General features: G+C 42.6%; 1 protein-coding gene across 3 annotated transcripts in view; it reads left to right on the top strand.

Annotated features, from left to right (window-relative positions):
* Positions 1 to 21,423, top strand: part of LOC138751598 (cyclic AMP-responsive element-binding protein 5-like) — a 422,160-nt gene that overhangs the window by 294,701 nt on the left and 106,036 nt on the right. For all 3 annotated transcript variants that reach the window (XM_069914109.1, XM_069914110.1, XM_069914111.1), the window contains one exon: positions 13,770 to 13,856. In XM_069914109.1, coding sequence (XP_069770210.1) covers positions 13,770 to 13,856 — 87 coding nt within the window. The remainder of the gene's footprint in view (positions 1 to 13,769; positions 13,857 to 21,423) is intronic.

Genomic DNA, 21,423 nt, shown 5'->3' with positions numbered 1-21,423 from the left:
CCCTCAATAATTCTTTGAGACCTATTTCAGGAATGCTCTTGGTAAATACCATCAATAGAGGAAAGGGAGAACCCAGTAATCTTCTTGGTAGTTTTGATGATCCTCTATATTGAGGATCTCTGTGCAATTGGATCTGGAAGCCAGGAATGAGCCTAGAACTCTGAGGCAGCAGCTCAATTAGCTGTGCCACAGTTCAACCTGGACAAGCTCATAAGTTGAACTTGAAGTAAAAGATAGAACAGGCAAAGAAGAATGATGCCAAATAAGGCTCTCATTTGATCCCACTGATTTGATGCTCATTTGCACGTTTCCTCATGTCTGTACTACATGGACAATCAGGGTGGAAAAGAGTAAAAGTTGTGCAGATAACTACATGTCAAAGGAAGAGAGGAGGGTGCAGTTCATCCAATTATTATTAGCTGCAGAAAATATCCACAATGCTTGGCAGTGGGACAGTGGAAGCCGTAATGCCCTCAATAGCCTCTTGCAATTTGGTTTATTAGGAGACTGCTGCATGTCCTGGGAACCTACATAAATAGTGGGAGGTCAGAATTTCAGAGCCAGTGTTTCTAGCAGCTTTCTTTCCTCAGAGTAGTTTGAATCTGAAACCTTGTAGCTCAGAGGAAAGCAAATGACTAAATGAACATATTTGCACCCATTGAAAAAGCCAGTATAGGGTATTGCATTTCTCCCTTGGGGTATCTTACTTGACTGCAGATGCATTCCTCAAATGAATTTCCACTCAATTCAGTTAGTTCCCTTTTACAGCTGAGTGAACAGTTAAGTCAGTGGGAGTTTTGTACCAAAAACATGTCAATTAAACGTAACATTAAGGATAATCCCAAGAGATTTCCTAAGTGCTTGAAGGGTAACCAGAGGTAAAATAGATCTCTCAGGAATCATTGCAATCAACTTTGATGGAACCGCAGGAGATCATCAATGAGCTCTTTTCTTCTGTTTTTTTCCCCCCTCTGTGGAGCAAGTCACAAAGACAAGGAAACTGGAGACAATCAATTATGGTTTTTAGACTGCAGGCATGTAACGGCACAATTAAGGAATTTTGCCACTACAGGAATTTTGAGTCAATTCTTGCACTGTGATTGGTCCTGCAGAACCCCTGCAACTTTTTGGAGGAAGCCTGCAGTGTAAAAATTTGTGATGGTCATTTACTCTACTGCACGTCCAACCACCGGGACTGTCGTACTCGGGTACTTGCAGACTAAAAAGGCATCCAGTGTGAACAACCACAAATGCAGTAATTTTGTTAATTTTCTTCTACAATTTTTCCCGACATTGCAGTCTAAAAAATGTAAATGGTAGCATGAGAACAGTCAGTATTTCAGTTGTGGAGGTGCTGAAGTTCCCTGATCCATATGAACTTTCTGTAGATAATTCTCTTGGGTCTGATCTCATTGTGGAAAGCTGGTGAGAAAATGCCCTACCTGATTTTTTTGTTTTGAGACATTATTAAGTGCGGGTGAGGTGTCAGAACACTAGAGTGTGGCAAATAGAGAAGGGTTACAGGGAAAAGCCAGGGAACTACAAGCCAGTGAACCCAACATCTGTGGTTGGTAAGTTACTAAAAAAGTATTCTGAGGGAGAAGATAGACATGCATTTGGATGGACAAAGGCTGATTGGGAATAATCTGCATGGTTTTGTAAGTGGGATGTCATGTCTCACAACTCAGATTAAATTTTTGAAAGATGTGTCAAAGAAGGTTGATGAGGGCAGAGCTGTGATCATTGTTTATATGGATTTCAGCAAGACATTCACTAAGGTTACGCACAGCAGGGTGTTCTGGAAGTTTAGGTCACATGGGATCCAAGACGAGATCGCAGATTGTCTGTAAAATTGGCTTCATTGGAAGAAAACAGACGGTGATCGTGGAAGGATGTTTTTGGACTAGAGACTTGTGTGCCTCAGGGTTTGGGTTTGGGCCATTTTTTGTTTGTCATCTATTTCAATGATTTGGATGAAAAGGTACATTGGATGATTAGCATAAGACAATAAAGTGTCTGGCATTGTGGATATTCAAGACTGTTACCAAAGATTGCAGCAGGATCTTGATTAGTTGGGCAAGTGGGCAGAGCAATGGTTGATGGAATTTTATACAGAGAAATGTGGGATGTTGTATTTTGAGAGATACAATATAGGTTGTGTGACAGAATATATCGATATGTTTTGGGGAGATAAATTGAGAAAGGTTTGTTAGAGTAGGTCACATACAAGCACTTTAAAACAGATCATATTTAAAATACTGGAGCTCTGTCCTATGCTAGACATATCGGCTCCACAGCTTTTGCAAGAGTTTTGAAGAGTGCTTCAGAGGCCTCACTTTTGTTTACAGAAGGAAACAGATGAAAGATCTTGTTGGAGCTGCAGATTGTCTGGAAGAGAACTTGCTGTTCTAAGAGGGTCATGTGGTTTTGCAAGCAGAGAGAGTCAAACAGGCTTTCTCTCAGAGACGCAGAGATCAATTCTGGAATGTTGCATTTGGCAACAGCAGCTGGGACTGGAACAGGAGAAGCTGGCAAGCTTGTGGAAAGCCCCATTTGCAAGATGGCCTGGTCAAAGCCCTTGTGGTTCATGCAAGAGGAGAGGACTGGCTGTCTAATGTTTCACTTGAAATAAGAGAAACAAAAAGGCACTCTGTGGTGACCTAAAAGAAAGAGGTTATCATCTGGAGAACCCTAAGGGGCAAGTTTCACCAGCAAGACACTGAAGTGGCTGGTGGAAGTACATCAGTTGTGGATGTCCTGGAACAACAAATCTCTCTTTGAAAACCAGCAAGATCTTTCCTGAGCGGTAACCATTTACCTTTCAAGCACCAAAGCCAGGTGAACTTTATAAATGTTAAATTCTGTGTACAGTATAAGAATTGCCTGCAAACAGTGAACTTGGAGGAATGAGAAGTGAGATTGGACTGTGAACCAAATAACTTTTCTGAACTTACACACACATTACATACATGTGTGCTTAGAATTAGAAGGGGGTTAAGTTAGGTTAGTTAAGTTAAGATAAAGTGTGATTCTGTTTTCATGTTTAAAGATAATGAAATGCAACTTTTGTTTAAGTAACCATTTGTATTGCTGCTGGGTTTTGGGTGCCTTTAGGCTAGTAACAGTTGGACCTACACAATGAATGGCAGGGATCTGGTGAGTGCTGTAGTACAGGTACATAGCACCTTGACAGTCACGGGTAAATAGAGTGGTTAAAAAGGCTTGTGGCACATTGGCCTTTATCAGTCAGAGTACTGGAGGTCATGTTGCAGTTGTTTGATATTAGTGAGGCCGCATTCTGTCTATGGTGCACAGTTTTGGTCACTGTACTGCAGGAAAGATGTCGTCAAGCTGGAGAGGGTGCAAAGAAGATTTACAAAGATGTTGTCCAGACTCTGTCACCTGAGATGTTGGGCATACTAGGGCCTTATTCCTTAGAGAGCAGGAGGCTGAGGGTTGATCTCATCAAGGCATACTTAATCATGAGATGAATAGATTGGATGAATGCACAGAATATTTTGTCCAGAGTAGCGGAATTGGTAACTAGAGATAACAAGGTGGGAGGGATTTAACTGGATCCTGAGGGGTAGTTGTGCAGCGAGCGAGAAACCACGCAGTCAAAGGTGAGTTGAACCAATTGCTTTACTGATTCAAACACTGCACACTTAAGGACCCTCTCCAGTAGCCCTTGCAGCCTGCGGGGCGGAACTGACTAGGCTGTGGGCTTGCTCCGCACCTGGAGCTCTCAGAGTTGGATGTGTCGTGACTTGCCCATGACTCCATGAGCCAGTTTGCTTGTTGTGTGGGCAAGCTGCCACATGACCCCCCCTCCCACCATAACTGGTGTTAGGTGGTGTGGAGTCCATGGCCAACACCTCTTTTTTCCATTTAGGTGGTCGACCACATCAGCATGGGGGTGGAACATTCACAAGGTGTTCCAGGTTGGTTGTGCCGGCTTGAGGCAGTCAATGGTGAAGGTCTCCTAAAGGCCACTCATGTCAAGAATGCACGTGGTTCTGTTCCGACGCACCACCTTGTACGGGTCCTCATACAGCCGCTGCAGTGGAGTCTGGTGCATGCCCCTGCAGGGCAAAACTGACGCCAGCCGCCAGGAGCTCTCACAATCGGATCTGCCGCGGACTTCCCCTTAACTCCATGAGCTGGTTCACCTGTTGAGTGGGCGAGCCACCGCAGGGGTAACTTTCTTTACACAGAGGTTTATGAGTGTATGTACAGGCTCCCAGATGAGGTGATGGAGGCAGGTACTATTGCAATGTTTAAGAGAATATTGAATGATACATCGATAGGATGGGTTTAGAGGGATATGGACCAAACATGCCAGGTGGGAATTGTGTGGATGGGACATTTTGGTCAGCAAGGGATAATTGGGTCAAAGGGTCTGTTTCCATGTTGTATCACTCTAACCCTATTTTACCACTGGCATTACTAACAGTTAAGGCAGTGTGCATGTGTTGGGGGTGGGGGAAGTGTTGGGGAGGGGACGGGAGGGAGTGGGTGGTTAGAAACACCGTGGAAGGTTTTTGGGCATAACTCTCCTTTAAAGGAGCTTTTTCAACTCATGAAAGGAAACTCTGAGCTCACTCACTTCATTCATTAATTAGTGTTGCAGGTATTTAGCTTGTAAGTACCAGAGTAAAAATCTCAGGATTAAAAAACTAGCCTCGGGTGAAATGTGCTGATAATGGCAGTGCAAAGCAGCTTTGATTATACTGCCAGCTGTTATTTAAATACTGTGAGCATTCAAGATAATTCCAGCAATGAATTTGAACACAATGTTGTCACCATACATTACTTGATTTTCTATATAGTAACTGAGGGCAAAGACCTCTTTGCCCTCAGACAGCTCCAAGAAAAGTGCAGAGAACAAAACAAAGGACTCTACATCACCTTTGTTGACCTCACCAAAGCCTTCGACACCGTGAGCAGGAAAGGGCTTTGGCAAATACTAGAGCGCATCGGATGTCCCCCAAAGTTCCTCAACATGATTATCCAACTGCACGAAAACCAACAAGGTCGGGTCAGATACAGCAATGAGCTCTCTGAACCCTTCTCCATTAACAATGGCGTGAAGCAAGGCTGTGTTCTCGCACCAACCCTCTTTTCAATCTTCTTCAGCATGATGCTGAACCAAGCCATGAAAGACCCCAACAATGAAGACGCTGTTTACATCCGGTACCGCACGGATGGCAGTCTCTTCAATCTGAGGCGCCTGCAAGCTCACACCAAGACACAAGAGAAACTTGTCCGTGAACTACTCTTTGCAGACGATGCCGCTTTAGTTGCCCATTCAGAGCCAGCTCTTCAGCGCTTGACGTCCTGCTTTGTGGAAACTGCCAAAATGTTTGGCCTGGAAGTCAGCCTGAAGAAAACTGAGGTCCTCCATCAGCCAGCTCCCCACCATGACTACCAGCCCCCCCCCCCCACATCTCCATCGGGCACACAAAACTCAAAACGGTCAACCAGTTTACCTATCTCGGCTGCACCATTTCATCAGATGCAAGGATCGACAATGAGATAGACAACAGACTCGCCAAGGCAAATAGCGCCTTTGGAAGACTACACAAAAGAGTCTGGAAAAACAACCAACTGAAAAACCTCACAAAGATAAGCGTAAACAGAGCCGTTGTCATACCCACACTCCTGTTCAACTCCGAATCATGGGTCCTCTACCGGCACCACCTACGGCTCCTAGAACGCTTCCACCAGCGTTGTCTCCGCTCCATCCTCAACATCCATTGGAGCGCTTTCATCCCTAACGTCGAAGTACTCGAGATGGCAGAGGTCGACAGCATCGAGTCCACGCTGCTGAAGATCCAGCTGCGCTGGATGGGTCACGTCTCCAGAATGGAGGACCATCGCCTTCCCAAGATCGTGTTATATGGCGAGCTCTCCACTGGCCACCGTGACAGAGGTGCACCAAAGAAAAGGTACAAGGACTGCCTAAAGAAATCTCTTGGTGCCTGCCACATTGACCACCGCCAGTGGGCTGATAACGCCTCAAACCGTGCATCTTGGCGCCTCACAGTTTGGCGGGCAGCAACCTCCTTTGAAGAAGACCGCAGAGCCCACCTCACTGACAAAAGGCAAAGGAGGAAAAACCCAACACCCAACCCTAACCAACCAATTTTCCCCTGCAACCGTGTCTGCCTGTCCCGCATCGGACTTGTCAGCCACAAACGAGCCTGCAGCTGACGTGGACTTTTTACCCCCTCCATAAATTTTCGTCCGCGAAGCCAAGCCAAAGATATTGTAACTATATTTTAATCTCTGCAGTCCTCTAAAGAGTATCAGCAAACCCACTGCACCGACAAAACTTTGACAACCTGATAAAGCCCACCACCATTTCCCCCCACTTCCTGACTGATCATATGATCACAAATTGCTATTTGGAGGCTATTGCTAAAGGAGATGGAGAAGAATGAAGGAAGGGAAACATGCAGGAATAGCAACAACAAGAGCCTATTATTTTAGAATAACAATGTTGTCACCCTAGAGTAAATCTAACCTCTACTCCAGTTCCCCACCACCCACCATTGCACCTGGTCAATCCTTGTCATTTACTCCAAGTTTTATCCCCAATCTCCCGTAATTATTTCAGTCCTCTCTTAATCCACCACTCCCCTTCATATCTCTTTGTTCCCCAGTGAGATGATGGACCCTCCTCTCCTCTCCTTCCTCTCCTCCATGAGGGCAGAGCTGAGGTAGGAAAGCCTTTTGCTCACACTTCATGAGTTAGGCCTGATCGGTCGAACATAATTCCCTTAGTGTTATTCACGATAGAATTTGGCTTCCATGATACTCAGACAAACTGGCACAGATCCTGCAAAGGGGACCACATTAACAGAAGTATTGAGACATTTATATTCCCACACAGATATGAAACCTTTTGTTTGACATCAAGTCTGTTTCCTACCACAATCCTAATAAAGATCACTTGTAGTAAACAAAATTAATCAAATCTTGATCTGATTAATGCTTGAAATAAAATGTTTCCAACTCTATATTTAGTCAGATTTAACTGAAATTGTACAATTCTATAATGTCCAGGCTGCCCCAATCCAATACTTTGTAACTAAAATGAAGAAGGCTCATCATAGTTTTGTTATTCAATTTAACAGATCTTTTCAACTCTTTTGATAATTTTAAGAGCTTGCATTCATTCTCATAAATGTTTGGCGTTGTCAAAAAGTTCATAGCCATTAATAGCAGTCACAGTCAACAGTTTCCTTTACCAAACTGTTTCCTGCGTTAGTTTCAAGATGACTGAGAACAGAAATTAGTTTTTATTCAAAGAAAAAATTATTTCCCAAGCAGGCATGTGATTTAGAACTTTGTTTTATTCATTTTTAGAAACTAATCTTTCATACATCAGCGTGCTCATAGTTTCTTTTGACAGGGGGGATGCATTTGGATAATTCTGCCTTTATTGTAGGCTAAAGACTGGAGTAAATTTCTGTTACAACTGGATTTTGTTACCTTGTGGTCACAATGATTGTTACATTTGTAACATACTGATTAGGAAACTCTTCTTGAGAATATCAAAGGTTCATAAAATATTTTTCATTCTAAATATGCTTTTTAAAATTATTATGTTGGTACTTTGGTATTCCAGTTTTTTTGTGCTATTTTCTCCAATCCCCCATGAATATAGTTGAGGAGTTGTTTGTAGGAATTGGCCACTTGCCTCCCATATGCCCTTAAGCAAATAACCCTGGGCAATGGTCGAACATTAAATTTCTTTCAAGTTGTAGACTAGACTTTTTTTTATAACCCCAAAATGGCAAGCAACACAAGTGGAATCTTGCAGACACACTTGCCATTTAAATTGGATGCATGGTCATTTCTGGTGTGTCTATTCTTAATGTTTTGAACGTAGTAAGTTTGGAAACATTGATTTTGATGTTTCTGCATGGTACATACACAATTTAATAACAACCCCATTGCAATTATAAATCAGAAAGGGTTTACTTTTGTTTCTTCATGAATAGTGATAGTAGATAAAACTGAGGCACCAAAGAAAACTCACCATCCTTTAATCTTAATCCAAAGTCCACAAACTCTCATTGAAGCAAAGACCAATTGTTAATGCTCATCCTGTGTATCATATGTTTGATTCATTCATCAGTTCATGAGCTGTAGGTGAAGACAAGAGACTGCCGATACAGTACATTATCTAGAACAAAAACAGAATGCAGGAAGAAATCAGCAGGTTAAGTAGCATCCGTGGATGAAGAAGGTGTAAGTCAATATTTCAGGTTCCATACTCTGCATCAGGACTGAGAAGGAACAGGAAAGAGCACCAGTGCATAGCAGCACTGTGTATGAGAGGTGGAATTAATGGATAGGGGATGATGGGCAGGTGAAAACCAAGAAAAAGTCATGATTTCAAAATAATGAGAAGCAGAAGAAAGTTAAATATTAACTGTACAGAAGTATTACATAGAAGCTAATTGATGTTGTTTAGGTCTGGCAGGACTACAGTCATATTACCCCTAGTGATGGCATTGGAGGACAAGACAGAGATTTGGTTAGGTGTAGGATTCTGGTATACTACTAGAAGGTAGATCTGTGTGGGTTGTATTCATAATAAATGAAATGGAGAAATTCTCATTTTACATTAAAGACTGCTAATTAGATGAATAGGCAGAATTACATTTTCCATTAAATTTGGAGAGATGTGTGGGAACAACAAATTAACATTTGCCAAATCTCTTTCTTTGTGTCTGAATGAACAGACTGTTGAAGAGTTACATGGCAGTCTGATGCTTGGCCAACATGGCCACTGTTCATGTTTGAATTTTGACAGTGTGTAGCTATTCATCCTCCAGACCACACAAGTGAATTTCCAGGTCTGATTCAACGTCTACACATTTACTTGGATTAGCTCTCCATGGAATGAGAAGCTTGACTTATTTTCCTCTCTACGTATGAAACGTTGAGGCATGTATATTAAAAGTTCTCCCTCTCCATTAAATGAAAGCAGATAACAATTTATTGAACCTCAAAAGAGTCCTCTCCTTGCTCAAGCCAACAAAGAAATGAAACAAAGAATACAGTCTTTTTTTTTTGGTTAAAACTTTAAAAGTTTCACATAATTAACATTTAAAGATGAAAATTTTCAATTTTGGTGTAGATTATTTGTGAGAATCATAAATAAAAGTGAATCCTTTGAAGAGGATATAGGAGTTCAATTAAGATGAAAATCAGGAAGGCAAAGAGAGGGTATGAGATGGCTCTGACAGAAGGGTTAGATTGTACAGGTTATATTCAGGGCAAAAGAGTAAATCGAGATAGAATAGAACCATGATCATCAAGGTTGTCTTAGAGTGAAGCCACAGGAGATGGGTAAGGTCCTAACATATCTCTCAACTATATTTACTGTGGAGAAAAACAGAGAGTTTAGAGGGTGCTGGAGATCTTAAAATTCAAAGGTAGAAAATCTCCAGGACCTGCTCAGGTGTTTCTTTTGATATGGTGGGGAGTTAAGGAAGAAATTTCTGAAACCCTGGCAGAGATAGTTGAATCACCATTAAGCAAGAGGGTGGTTAGTGTTGTGCCTTTATTTAAAAAAGGCTGCAAGGCTGATGGGCTTAATATCAATCATAGGCAACTTACTGGAGGTACTTCTGAGTGACAGGGTCTACATGCTTTTGGAAAGACAAGGATTGATAAGAAATAGTCGGTACGGCTTTGTGGGTGGAAATGATCTTTCACAAATTTGATTAAGTTCTTAAAGAGGTGATAAAGTTTGATGAGTTCTGGACAGTATATGTTGTATGCACAGACTTTGAGAAGGATACACATGATAGGCTGGTCCAGAAGGTCAGATCATAGGAACATAGGAAGTAGGAACAGGAGTAGGCCAAAAATGGGCCATCGAGCCTGCTCCGCCATTCAATACGATCATGGGTGATCTAATTTATGACCTAACTCCACCTACCTGCCTTCTCCCCATATCCCCTAATTCCTCTATCATGTAAAAATTTATCTAACCAAATTTTAAATATGTCTAATGAAGCAGCCTCAACCACTTCCCTGGATAGAGAATTCCAAACATTCATTACTCTCTGGGAAAAACTATTTTTCCTCATCTCTGTCCTAAATCTACTCCCCCGAATCTTGAGACTGTGTCCTCTCATTTTAGTTTCCCCGGCCAGCTCAAAAAACCTTCCTAAATCTATCCTATCCATGCCCTTCATAATCCTATACGTTTCTATAAGATCTCCTCTCATTCTTCTGAACTCGAGCGAATACAATCCTAGACGATTTAATCTTTCATCATAAGTCAACCCCTTCATCCCAGGGATCAACCTAGTAAACCTCCTCTGGACCGTCTCCAAAGCCAGTATATCCTTCCTCAAATATGGAGACCAGAACTGGACACAGTATTCCAGGTGCAGTCTCACCAGTACCTTATACAGTTGCAACATTACCTCCCTACTCCTGAATTCAATTCCTCTAGCGATGAAGGCCAACATTCCATTTGCCTTCTTAATAACCTGCTGCACCTGCAACCTAACTTTTTGCGATTCATGCACAAGCACTCCCAAGTCCCTCTGCACAACAGCATGCTGTAGTTTTTCACCCTTTAAATAATATTCAGCACTTTTATTTTTCTTGCCAAAATGGATAACCTCACACTTACTAACATTGTACTCCATCTGCCAGACCTTTGCCCACTCATCCAGCTTAACTATATCCCTCTGCAGACTCTCCACATCCTCATTACAATTTGCTCTTCCACTCAATTTGGTGTCATCCGCAAACTTGGCTACACCATATTTTGTCCCCTCCTCCAAGTCATCAATGTAAATGATGAACAGTTGTGGGCCTAACACTGACCCCTGCGGCATCCCACTTACCACTCTCTGCCAACCTGAAAAACTCCCATTTATCCCGATTCTCTGCCTCCTGTCAGACAACCAATTTTCAATCCATGCCAATATACTTCCCCGGACTCCACTTTCCTGTAACTTACTGATAAGTCTCTTGTGCAGCACCTTATCAAACGCTTTCTGGAAATCCAAATATACAACATCAACCTGTTCCCCTCTATCCACCGCACCCATTATATCCTCAAAGAATCCTAACAAGTTTGTCAAACAAGATCTTCCCTTTCTAAAACCATGCTGCATCTGCCTGATTGAACCCTTACGTTCCAAATGTTTCACTATTTCATCTTTAATGATGGCTTCAAGCATTTTTCCAACCACAGACGTCAAGCTAATTGGCCGATAATTTCCAGTCTTCTGCCTACATCCCTTCTTAAAAAGTGGCGTGACATTTGCTGTCTTCCAGTCTGCCGGGACCTGCCCAGAATCCAAGGAATTTTGGATCGCGTGGGATCCATCATGCCTGGCCAATTGGATAAAAAACTAGCTTTATGGCAGGAGTCAGAAGATGGTATTGGAGGATTGTTACTCAGATTGGAGGCCTGTGACCAGTAGTGTGCCACAGGTACTGGGTGCTGGCTCAATTGTTATTGATCATCTGTATGAACAACTTGGATGACTAAATAGTTATTATAATTAGTACATTTGCAGATGATACCAAAACTGGTGGTAGAGTGGACAGTGACAAAGGTCATCTAAGATTATAACAGGATCTCGATGAACTGGGAACGTGGAATGACACAGTTAGCGCAATGTTATTATTGTGTCAGTGACCTGGGTTCGAATCAGGCTCTGCCTGTTAAGAGTTTGTACATTTTTCCTGTCTGCATGACATTCCTCTGGGTGCTCTGGTTTCCTCCCATCCTTCAAAAACTTACCGGGGTTGTAGGTTAATCGGGGTATGGGAGCCATGGAGAGAACGGTCCCTGTAGAAGGAGAAGAGAGGCACATAAGTTTGGTGGTGGGATCACATTGTAGGTGGAATAAGTGGCAGAGGATTATAGTTGGATGTTGGATTGTAGTTGGATGGTCCCCTTTTCCCCCCACACGTAACAAAAAGTTACGTGTGGGGGAAAAGGGGACCAGCGCAGATGTATGAGTAATGGAGGATATGTAGATGAGTGCCTATTTGATTGTAATGGAGGAGAAACCATGTTTTTTGAAGAAGGAGGACATCTCAGGTGATCTTGCATGTAAGACCTCATCCTAGGAGCAGATGCAACAGAAAAGGAATGGAATCCTTCCAGGGAATAGGGAATAGAGGGTTATGGATACAAGGTAAGGAAAGATTTGATTATTGTGGAGGAGGTTTACATTGGTCTGCACAACATCCTGGGCTTAAAGGCCTGCTATGAATGACAGATGGAATTTAACTCAGACAAATTTTAAATTTAGATATACAACACGATAACAGGCCCTTTTGACGCATGACCCTGTGTCACCCAATTACACCAATTGACCGACAACCGCCGATATGTTTTGAACGGAAGGAAGAAACCCAAGCCTTCATGGAAAACTCACATAGACACAGTGAAAATGTACAAACTCCTTACAGCATGGGATTGGAACCCCGGTCCCAATCGCTGTCACTGTAACACCGTTGTGCTAACTGCTAAGCTAACCATGCTGCCCTTTGTAGGGTGTTGCAATTAATGGGTAAAACCAGGGCAGGATTAACCCAGTGAACAACAGGCCCTGGATAGTGTCAAAGACCAGAACAATTTAGCAGTGTACTATAGGTACATCATTTAGAGAAAGTGGTGACACAGGTAGACAGGGTAGTGAAGAAGGAATTTGGCACACTAGCCTTCATTGGTCATGGCATTGAGTATAGAATTGGGACATCATGTTACAACTATACAAGATGTTGTTGGGACCACACCTGGAGTATTGCTCACCAACAAAAGGAAAGGGTGGAAGCTGCAAAGGGTGCAGAGAAGATTCACAAGAATGATATCGGGTCTGACGGGCTTGAATTGTAAGGAGAGGCTGAATAACATGGGACTTTATTCCATGGAGCACAGGAGGGTGAGTATGCAGGTGTGGGTCTTTACAGAAATTTTTTAAATCATGAGGCGCAGAGATAAGATCAATAGTCACAGTTTTTCCCAGCAGAGGGTAGTGTAAAACTAGAGGGTTTGATTTAAGGTGAGAAGGTAAAGATTTAAAGGTACCTGAGGGCCACCTTTTTCCACACTGAGCCTGGTGGGCATATGGAGTGAGTTGTCTTTAGAAACAGTAGAGGTGAGTACATTGGTAATAACTAAAGGCATTTAAGGGATCTGGGCAAAATGTAGACAAAGGAGATTCGATTAGGTAGACAATTTGGTTGGCATGAACGACGTAAAGCTCCGTGACACTCAGTTAAAGTAGCAGAAGCAGAGAACATAGCCCTTTGAGCTACTCAGCAATTCATCAATATCATGGCCAAGCTTTTATCTTGCTGGCACTTACCAATGTGTCCCAAGATCCTTTGATTTTTTTAATGGCCAAAAATCTATCAGTATCTGTTTTAACTAAACCACATGGTTTAGCTTTCACAGCTGTTTTGGGTTCCAAAGGAATCCCAAGGTTCACTATCTTTTGAGTGAAGAAATTTCTGCTCACATTAGATCCCTTTTCCTCACACTGGTTAAACACATCAGTTAAACACATTTGCTCTACACTTTTATCAGAGGAAATAAAAATATTCAATGTTGCCATATCAGTTTGTTGATATTTCTAATGATTATTTCTTTCAAAAAGTAATTTTACTAATTTCAATAACTTCTTATATTGTTTTGACTTTATCACTATTTTGTCAAATGTTTAACACTTTTTAAAATTACTGTCTCAAAGATTTTTCCTTTTTCACAGATGGACCGACAATTATCCATGAGTTCGAATATTATGGGGATACCTGGACCCCCTCAAGTTCACCAAATGCACTCAGAGGCCAAAATGGTAAGAAACATCAAATTATGTTCTTTAGGTGTGTAAATGTGTATGTGAGTGGAAGGAAGGAGAATTATTTAATTCAGCTAAATAGCTTTGTGGCTTTATGTTATTTGTATGGCCATTTTTAAAATAGTTGTAGCTTTTCTCATACTAGGTTATTGGAGACTGCTCAGATCCAAGGGATAATTTATAAAAGTGTCGACTGTCTCCAACATGAATGCCATTTCTTTTTCATCAACAAGGGTGTCTGATTGGTTGCTTAGTGTGTCACTTGATCACAATAACTAGCATCTGAATTACTTCTTAATGAAATGTGCTCATGGAATATTTTAGATATAGAGTCATCCTCTGTACTTTTATTCTGATTGAGTTTGTTGTTCTTTTGGGTGTAATGTATATTGTTTCCATATCTCATTTTCTGGTTTTACATTTCAAAGAAATCCAGAACTGCTGAAACATAATTTGAAAATGACTGGACTCTATAAAAATGTAATTGTCTTGAAGGGAAATCTGTATTCTATATTCCAATGGGTCGCACGAGATATGGGATATGTTCCCAAATGTTGATGGCCAGAATGATGTATTCCAGTGTTTTTTGTGCTGTACAACTCCAATGTAGTTGTAAGTGTTCACAGTCACATGAAGGTGCAATCAACTTTCGTAAATATTGCCAAAACTAAATCTGCTGTCTGAAAATGGCAGTGAATGTCTTTGCAATATTTGGAGCATCAGAGGTGGCATGTGTTTTATTCAGATTTTATATTTATTTATTAATTGTCAAAATACATACATGACATCACATACACACCTGAGATTCTTTTTTTCCTGTGGATGCAGCTGAATTACCATTAATTGATAGGGCAAAAAATAAAACTACACATTGTAAACATGTAAACAAATAAAAGAACTGCAAACAGATAACAAATTTTAACAATCTCACTGTGCAATACAGAGAGAGCAAAAGAAAATCAATAAAGTGCACAAGTAAGATTCCTTAAATGAGACTCTGATTGAGTTTGTTGTTGAGGAGTCTGATGGTGGAGGGGTAGCAGCTGTTCCTGAACCCAGTTGTGACATCTATATACCTCTTTCCTGATGGCAGCAGCAAGAAAAGCAGTGTGCTGGGTGGTGATGGTCTTTGATGATTGCTGCTGCCCTCCGATGGCAGTGCTCTCTGTAGATGAACTCAATAGCGAGGGTTTTGCCTGTGATGTCCTGGGTTTTGTCCACTTCTTTCTGGAGGGCTTTATGCTCAGGGGCAACACCACCCATCTATAGAAATTTGCCAGGGTTTTTGGTGTCATACCAAACCTCCACCAACTCCTGAAGAAGTAGAGATGTTGATGTGCTTTCTTCACGATTCCATTGGTGTGTTGGGCCCAGCAAAGATACTCCAAGATATGACTCCCAAGAACCTAAATTTGCTCACCTCTGATCCCCCAATGATCACTGGATTGTATGCCTCTGGCTTTCCTTCCTGAAGTCAACAATCATCTCCTTAGTTTTGGTGACATTGAGTGCAAGGTTGTTGTTGGTGCACCATTCAGCCAAATGTTCAATCTCCATCCTGTATACTGACTCATCCACTTCTTTTATACAACCCACTATCATGGTATCAGTGGCAAATTTTCAGATGGTGTTATTGTCATACCGAGCTACACAGTCTTTGGTGTAAAGAGAGTAGAGCAGGAGACTAAGAATGCAGCCCTGTGGTGCTCTGAGATTGTGGAGGAGAAGCTTTTAACAATCCTCATTGATTGTGGTCTGGAGGTGAGGAAATCCATGATCCAATTACACAGTGGGGTGTTAACTCCCAGGTCTTGGAACTTGCTGATCAATTTTGAGGGGATGATGGTATTGAATGCCAAACTATAGTCAATAAAGAGCATCCTGAGGTATGCATCTTTGCTGTCCAGGTGTTCCAGGACTTTGTGTAGAGCCAGGGAGGTGGCATCCACTGTAGATCTATTTCTATGACAGGCGAACTAGAATGGATCCACGTCACCACTCACACAAGAGCTGATCTGCTTCATCGCCAGCTTTTCAAAACACTTCATCACTGTTGATGTAAGTGTGACTGGTCGGTAGTCTTTAAGACAGGTTACTGCATTCTTCTTGGCCACCTGTATGATTGACGCCTGTTTGAAACAGATAGGTACCATGCCCTGATAAAGTGAAATTAATCTGGATATAATAAGAGAACAGAAATCTGACCAATACATGTCATATTTTCATTTCATGTACTGACTCACAGCCGTCCACCTTTCACAGGGTGGCTGGGTGAAAAAGCAAGTACAGGTACGCGATCCTTTATCTGGGCTTCTAAAATCCGGAAATCTCAAAAATCTGGCAAGTGGACACCGGCGGACGGGGGAAGCAGCCGAGGGACTGTCGGTCGGAGGAGACTGCTGGGTGGTCGGGTCACTGGCAGTCAGGGGAGGTGGTCGAGGGACTGGTGGTCGGGGGAGATTGCTGGGCGGCCGAGGGACTGGCGGTCGGGAGAGGCGGCCGGGGCAGACTCCCAGGCGGCCGAGGGACTGGCAGTTGGGGAAGATGGCCGATGGACTGTCGGTCGGAGGAGACTGCCGGGCGGTCGGGGGACTGGCAGTCAGGGGAGGTGGCCGAGGAACTGGCGGTCGGGGGAGGCGACTGAGGGACCGGCGATCGGGGAGGCGGTCGGGGGAGACTGCCAAGCGGCTCAGGGACTGGCAGTCGGGGGAGACGGCCGAGGGACTGTTGGTCGGGGGAGACTGCTGGGCGGTTGGGGGAGGCGGCTGAGGGACCGGTGGTTGGGGGAAATGGCCGAGGGACTGTCGGTCGGGGGAGACTGTTGGGTGGTCGGGGGACCAGCGGTTGGGGGAGACTGCTGGATGATCGGGGGAGGTGACCGAGGGACCGGCAGTCGGGGGAGACAGCCGAGAGACTGTCGTTTGAGGGAGACTGCTGGGCGGACAGGGGACCGGTGGTTGGGGGAGGCAGTCGGGGGACGCGGTCAGGGGAGGCGGCCGAGAGAGACTGCCAGGCAGCCGAGGGACTGCGGTCGGGGGAGACGGCTGGGCAGCCGAGGTACCACAGTGAGGGGAGACGGCCGAGGGACCGCAGTTGGGGGAGACGGCTGGGTGCCTGAAAGGGGGTGGGGGTGGATATGGCAGCACAATTCGGGTGGGCTTTCAGAAATCTGGAAAAATCCGAAATTCAGAACACACTATCCCCCAAAGGTTCCGGATAAAGGATCGTGTACCTGTAGTAAAAGATCAGCACTTGGAAAAATTGAGTGATGGTGATTGGAAAAGTCAAATCAGATATTGGGGAAAGGGAGACAGAACTTACAGAGAATGCAGGACAGTGGATGAGGGTAGAATGGGGTCCATACCAGCAATCAAGATGAGGAATCCAAGAAAGTTCACACAGCAGGAGTAGTAGGAGGGGTCTGGTATTTGGATGAAGCTGGGACAAGTTCAGGATTTTGATTTGACAGGAAGGAGTCAATTGTTCAGTAGATTTGTTTGGCCCTCTGCAGGCTGCATTCAAACACCTTCTGAACTAAAAGGACTTGCTGCATCTGGTCAAGAGTCTGTGTTGTTATTGTGAAATTCGACCAATAGTTTAAGTCATAAGCACAGGTGGATTAACTACCACCTGGGCCCCTAGGCTGAGCTTTAGTAAGGCCCCCAAGGCCCCCCTGACCTTGCCTCATGGCCCTCACCCTTCGTCAAGTCAAATAAAGTGAAATTGTTCGATGCCCTGACGTATTCTAAATTTGTCTGCTGGGTATATGCTGGGAATACACCAGTTGGTGTTTGTTTGCCGAATCGGACATTTTGGCACTAGATCTTTTGACACTGGACATTTTGGTGGAAAAAAAGACTTTTGTAGCCCCTCGGACATTTTGGCATCCACAGTTTGGCGCCAGCTCTCTCATTTGGTGACAAATGTGGCATGTAATTTATTATAATTTTCATTAAATACAATAAATATTAAGCTTTAATTAAAATTGTTTCTTGGCGCTAACAATTAGGCTACTACAATTTATTAACATATTATAAACCGAGGAGCGGTGCTTCAAGTAGTCGTGCGGGACCCTGCACTCGGGACAGCGGCTGTTGCTCTAGCATTTCAAGCTGGCCAACATGGTTCTACGAGCACTGGAGGTTTACAGTGATAACTGAATTAATGAGTCAACAGGACTGGGGACAGGGGGGGAGAAGGGTGGAGGGGACTGGGTGGCAGAGGGGGGCCGGGAGTGGAGGGTGATCAGGGATCAAGAGGGCATCTGTGGCCAGTCCCTGTCCCTGCCTTCACTACCCGAAAGGGCTCAGCAAAAGGTTCCCTCCCACCATTCGCCGCTGCCCCTTACTCACTGTCAAATGCCGGTAAGCCTCCAGCGCCCATAGTGCTGTGTCGGTCAACTTGATGTGCAGGAACCCGCACAGCAGCCCAAACCGCAGCTCCTCACTTCATAATAAGTAGAGTAAAGGAATAGATTGTTGTAGCCTAACTGTTAGCGCAAAAACATTAGTAAAATCAAACAAAACTTAAGCTACCTGCTAACTCCCAAATAATTTGAAGTCTGTTAGTTACACAAGGATAAACAAAATCCACTCTTAAAAAAAGTCTCAATACCAAATAACACATGAGAAGGGAGAGACTTTTTTAAAAAGTAAACCTCAATTCCACAGAAATATAGTGATAGTTAAAAGTCTTTACCTCCTGTGGATGCTGCAAGACCTGCTGAGTTCCTTCAGCATTTCCATGTTTTTACTTAGCAAAAGAAATATGGTCTCTCCTCCCCCTCAGGGTGCCCAGCGCACAGGTGTGAGAGAGCATGATTGACACTTTTTATTGCCCAATCCAATGGGGAGAATGGGACACGTGGTGGCGACTGGCCTGGAGGCGTATCCAAGAGAGTGACAGGTTTCTGAAATCAAGCATTGGTGGTAGATGGGGAATGGGGATGAGTGAGTGGGCGCTGTGTAATGATGTAATTATGGGAGATCACATGGTTTAGTTGCAGTTTGTGTCTTTTTAATGCAGGCAAGATGGAACAGTTTCTGCACCACTTTGCATTGTGGGTAAATATGGTGACATCACTCTTGCCGTGCCCCATATTAAGAATTCTGCTCCGGCAGCTCTGCATTGGCCTGTGACAGTTGTGATGGGCCCCCTTACCTTTCGGGCCCCTCGGCTTCATCCTACTCAGTCTAATCATTAATCTCCCACTGGTCATAAGTCCATAAACATCAAGTGGAGCTGGAGGTTATTTGGCCCTCCACCAATCATTGAGACTATAGTAGACCTATTACCCTCTTTTCCCAGTATTCCCATGGCCTTGGCTTTCACAAATATCTAAAATTCGATCAATCTTTTCTTCAAATGGATTCAGAGGACAAGTCTCCACAGCATCTTCTGCATGAAGCCATTTCTCCTCATTTTAGTCCCAAGTGGCCTTCTTTTTTCTGAACCAGTGACCCCTGATTCTAGACCTCCATGTGCCCAACCTCTGGAGCTCTATAGTAGTTTTTTGAGTATTATAAATATTACCTTTCATTCTCAACTCTAGAAAATACAGCCCTAGTCTACTCAGTCTCTCCCTGTACCCCTGGAAATAATCTGGTTAATATTTTCTGCACTCCCTCTTTGGCAAATAGTTTGTTTTCTTTGTAAGGAGACTCCATACACCTGGCGCAGTCTATCTAAAGTCCTAATATGCTTGTAGTAAGACCTCTAATCCTGTGACTCAGATTCTCCAGAAAAAGCCAACTTGCAATGTATTATCCTAAAAGTAAAAACACAAGGCTGGAGAGACTCAGCAGGTCAAGCAACGTGCTTTATAGAGCAAAGGGCCTAAGTTCTCCTAACTGTTCATTGCACCTGCATATTACCTTTCAGTTATGTGAGCATGACAACACCACATATTTTTTAAAAAATGAACGTGACCCAACCTGTCACTATTTAGAAAATGTTCCACAAGTTCTGTGCCCCAAAATGAAAGACCTCACATTCTCCCATATTATTTTCCATCTGTCGTGATCTCAAACAAATTTTTCCAAATTATATTGCATTTGCTTTTTTTTTGTCCACTCACTCATCTGGTCTGTATCCTTTGAAGTGTATTTACATCCTCTTTACTCATAATCCCACCTTGCTTTCCTTCATCAGCAAACTTGGAAATAGAACAGTTTGTCCCATATAGATTGTGAATATCTGGGGTCCAAGCTCCGATCTCTGCAATACTCTTTTAAATACAGTTACCAATCCACCCCCCACCCCCAAAATCTGCTTATCCCACTCTTTGCTTTCTTTCTGATAACCAATTCTTGGTTCATTTATGTTAATTACTTCTATTTATATGTGCACTAATTTTGTTGAAAATATCTTTTTTATTTTTTTAAATTTTTTATTTTTCACACCATAAATCACAATAGCCATGATATACACTTTTTCTTTTCCACACATTTACAGTGACTTTTTCTCCCTCCCCCCTCCCTCCTCCCAAGCCACCCCCCCATCCCCCCCCCCCTCTCATCCATTTTAGTTATACAATCTAGGTTGCATTAATTCAGTCAGACAATGTTGTCATTCAACAAAAATACACCAGAAATTCTACTGAGTCCATTCTTTTCTTTTCTTCTCCTTCCATCAACTTAGGTAATGTTTGTTCCCGGTAGGTTTTCGCTATTGCATTTAATGTAAGGCTCCCATACTTGTTCGAATATTTCAATATTATTTCTTAAACTATATGTTATTTTTTCTAATGGGATACATTTATTCATTTCTATATACCATTGTTGTATTTTCAAATTATCTTCCAATTTCCAGGTTGACATAATACATTTTTTTGCTACGGCTAGGGCTATCTTAACAAATCTTTTTTGTGCATCCTCCAAGTCAATTCCAAATTCTTTATTTTTTATGTTACTTAGGAGAAAGATCTCTGGATTCTTTGGTATATTGTTTTCTGTTATTTTATTTAATATCTGATTGAGATCATCCCAAAATTTTTCTACTCTCTCACATGTCCAGATTGCATGAATTGTTGTTCCCCTTTCTTTTTTACATCGAAAACATCTATCAGATACTGTTGGGTCCCATTTATTTAACTTTTGCGGTGTAATGTATAGTCTGTGTAACCAATTATATTGTATCATACGCAGCCTCGTATTTATTGTATTTCTCATCGTTCCAGAGCATAACTTCTCCCATGTTTCCTTTTTTATCTTTATATTTAAATCTTGTTCCCATTTTTGTTTAGTTTTACCATTTGTTTCCTCATTTTCCTTTTCTTGCAGTTTAATATACATATTTTTTATAAATCTTTTGATTAACATTGTATCTGTAATCACATATTCAAGGTTACTTCCCTCTGGTAAACTCAAGTTGCTTCCTAATTTATCTTTCAAGTAGGATCTCAGTTGGTAATATGCCAGCGCTGTATCTCCCGTTATATTGTACTTATCTCTCATTTGTTCAAAGGATAAGAATCTACTTCCTGAAAAACAATTTTCTATTCTTTTAATCCCTTTTTTTTCCCATTTTCTAAAGGCAAGGTTGTCTATTGTAAAAGGGAGTAGCT

The sequence above is a fragment of the Narcine bancroftii genome, chromosome 1 (assembly GCF_036971445.1).
Source record: "Narcine bancroftii isolate sNarBan1 chromosome 1, sNarBan1.hap1, whole genome shotgun sequence".
In the NCBI taxonomy this organism is placed as follows: domain Eukaryota; kingdom Metazoa; phylum Chordata; class Chondrichthyes; order Torpediniformes; family Narcinidae; genus Narcine; species Narcine bancroftii.
Note: the sequence above shows the minus strand (reverse complement) of the source record. Positions and strands in the feature narration are given on the sequence as shown.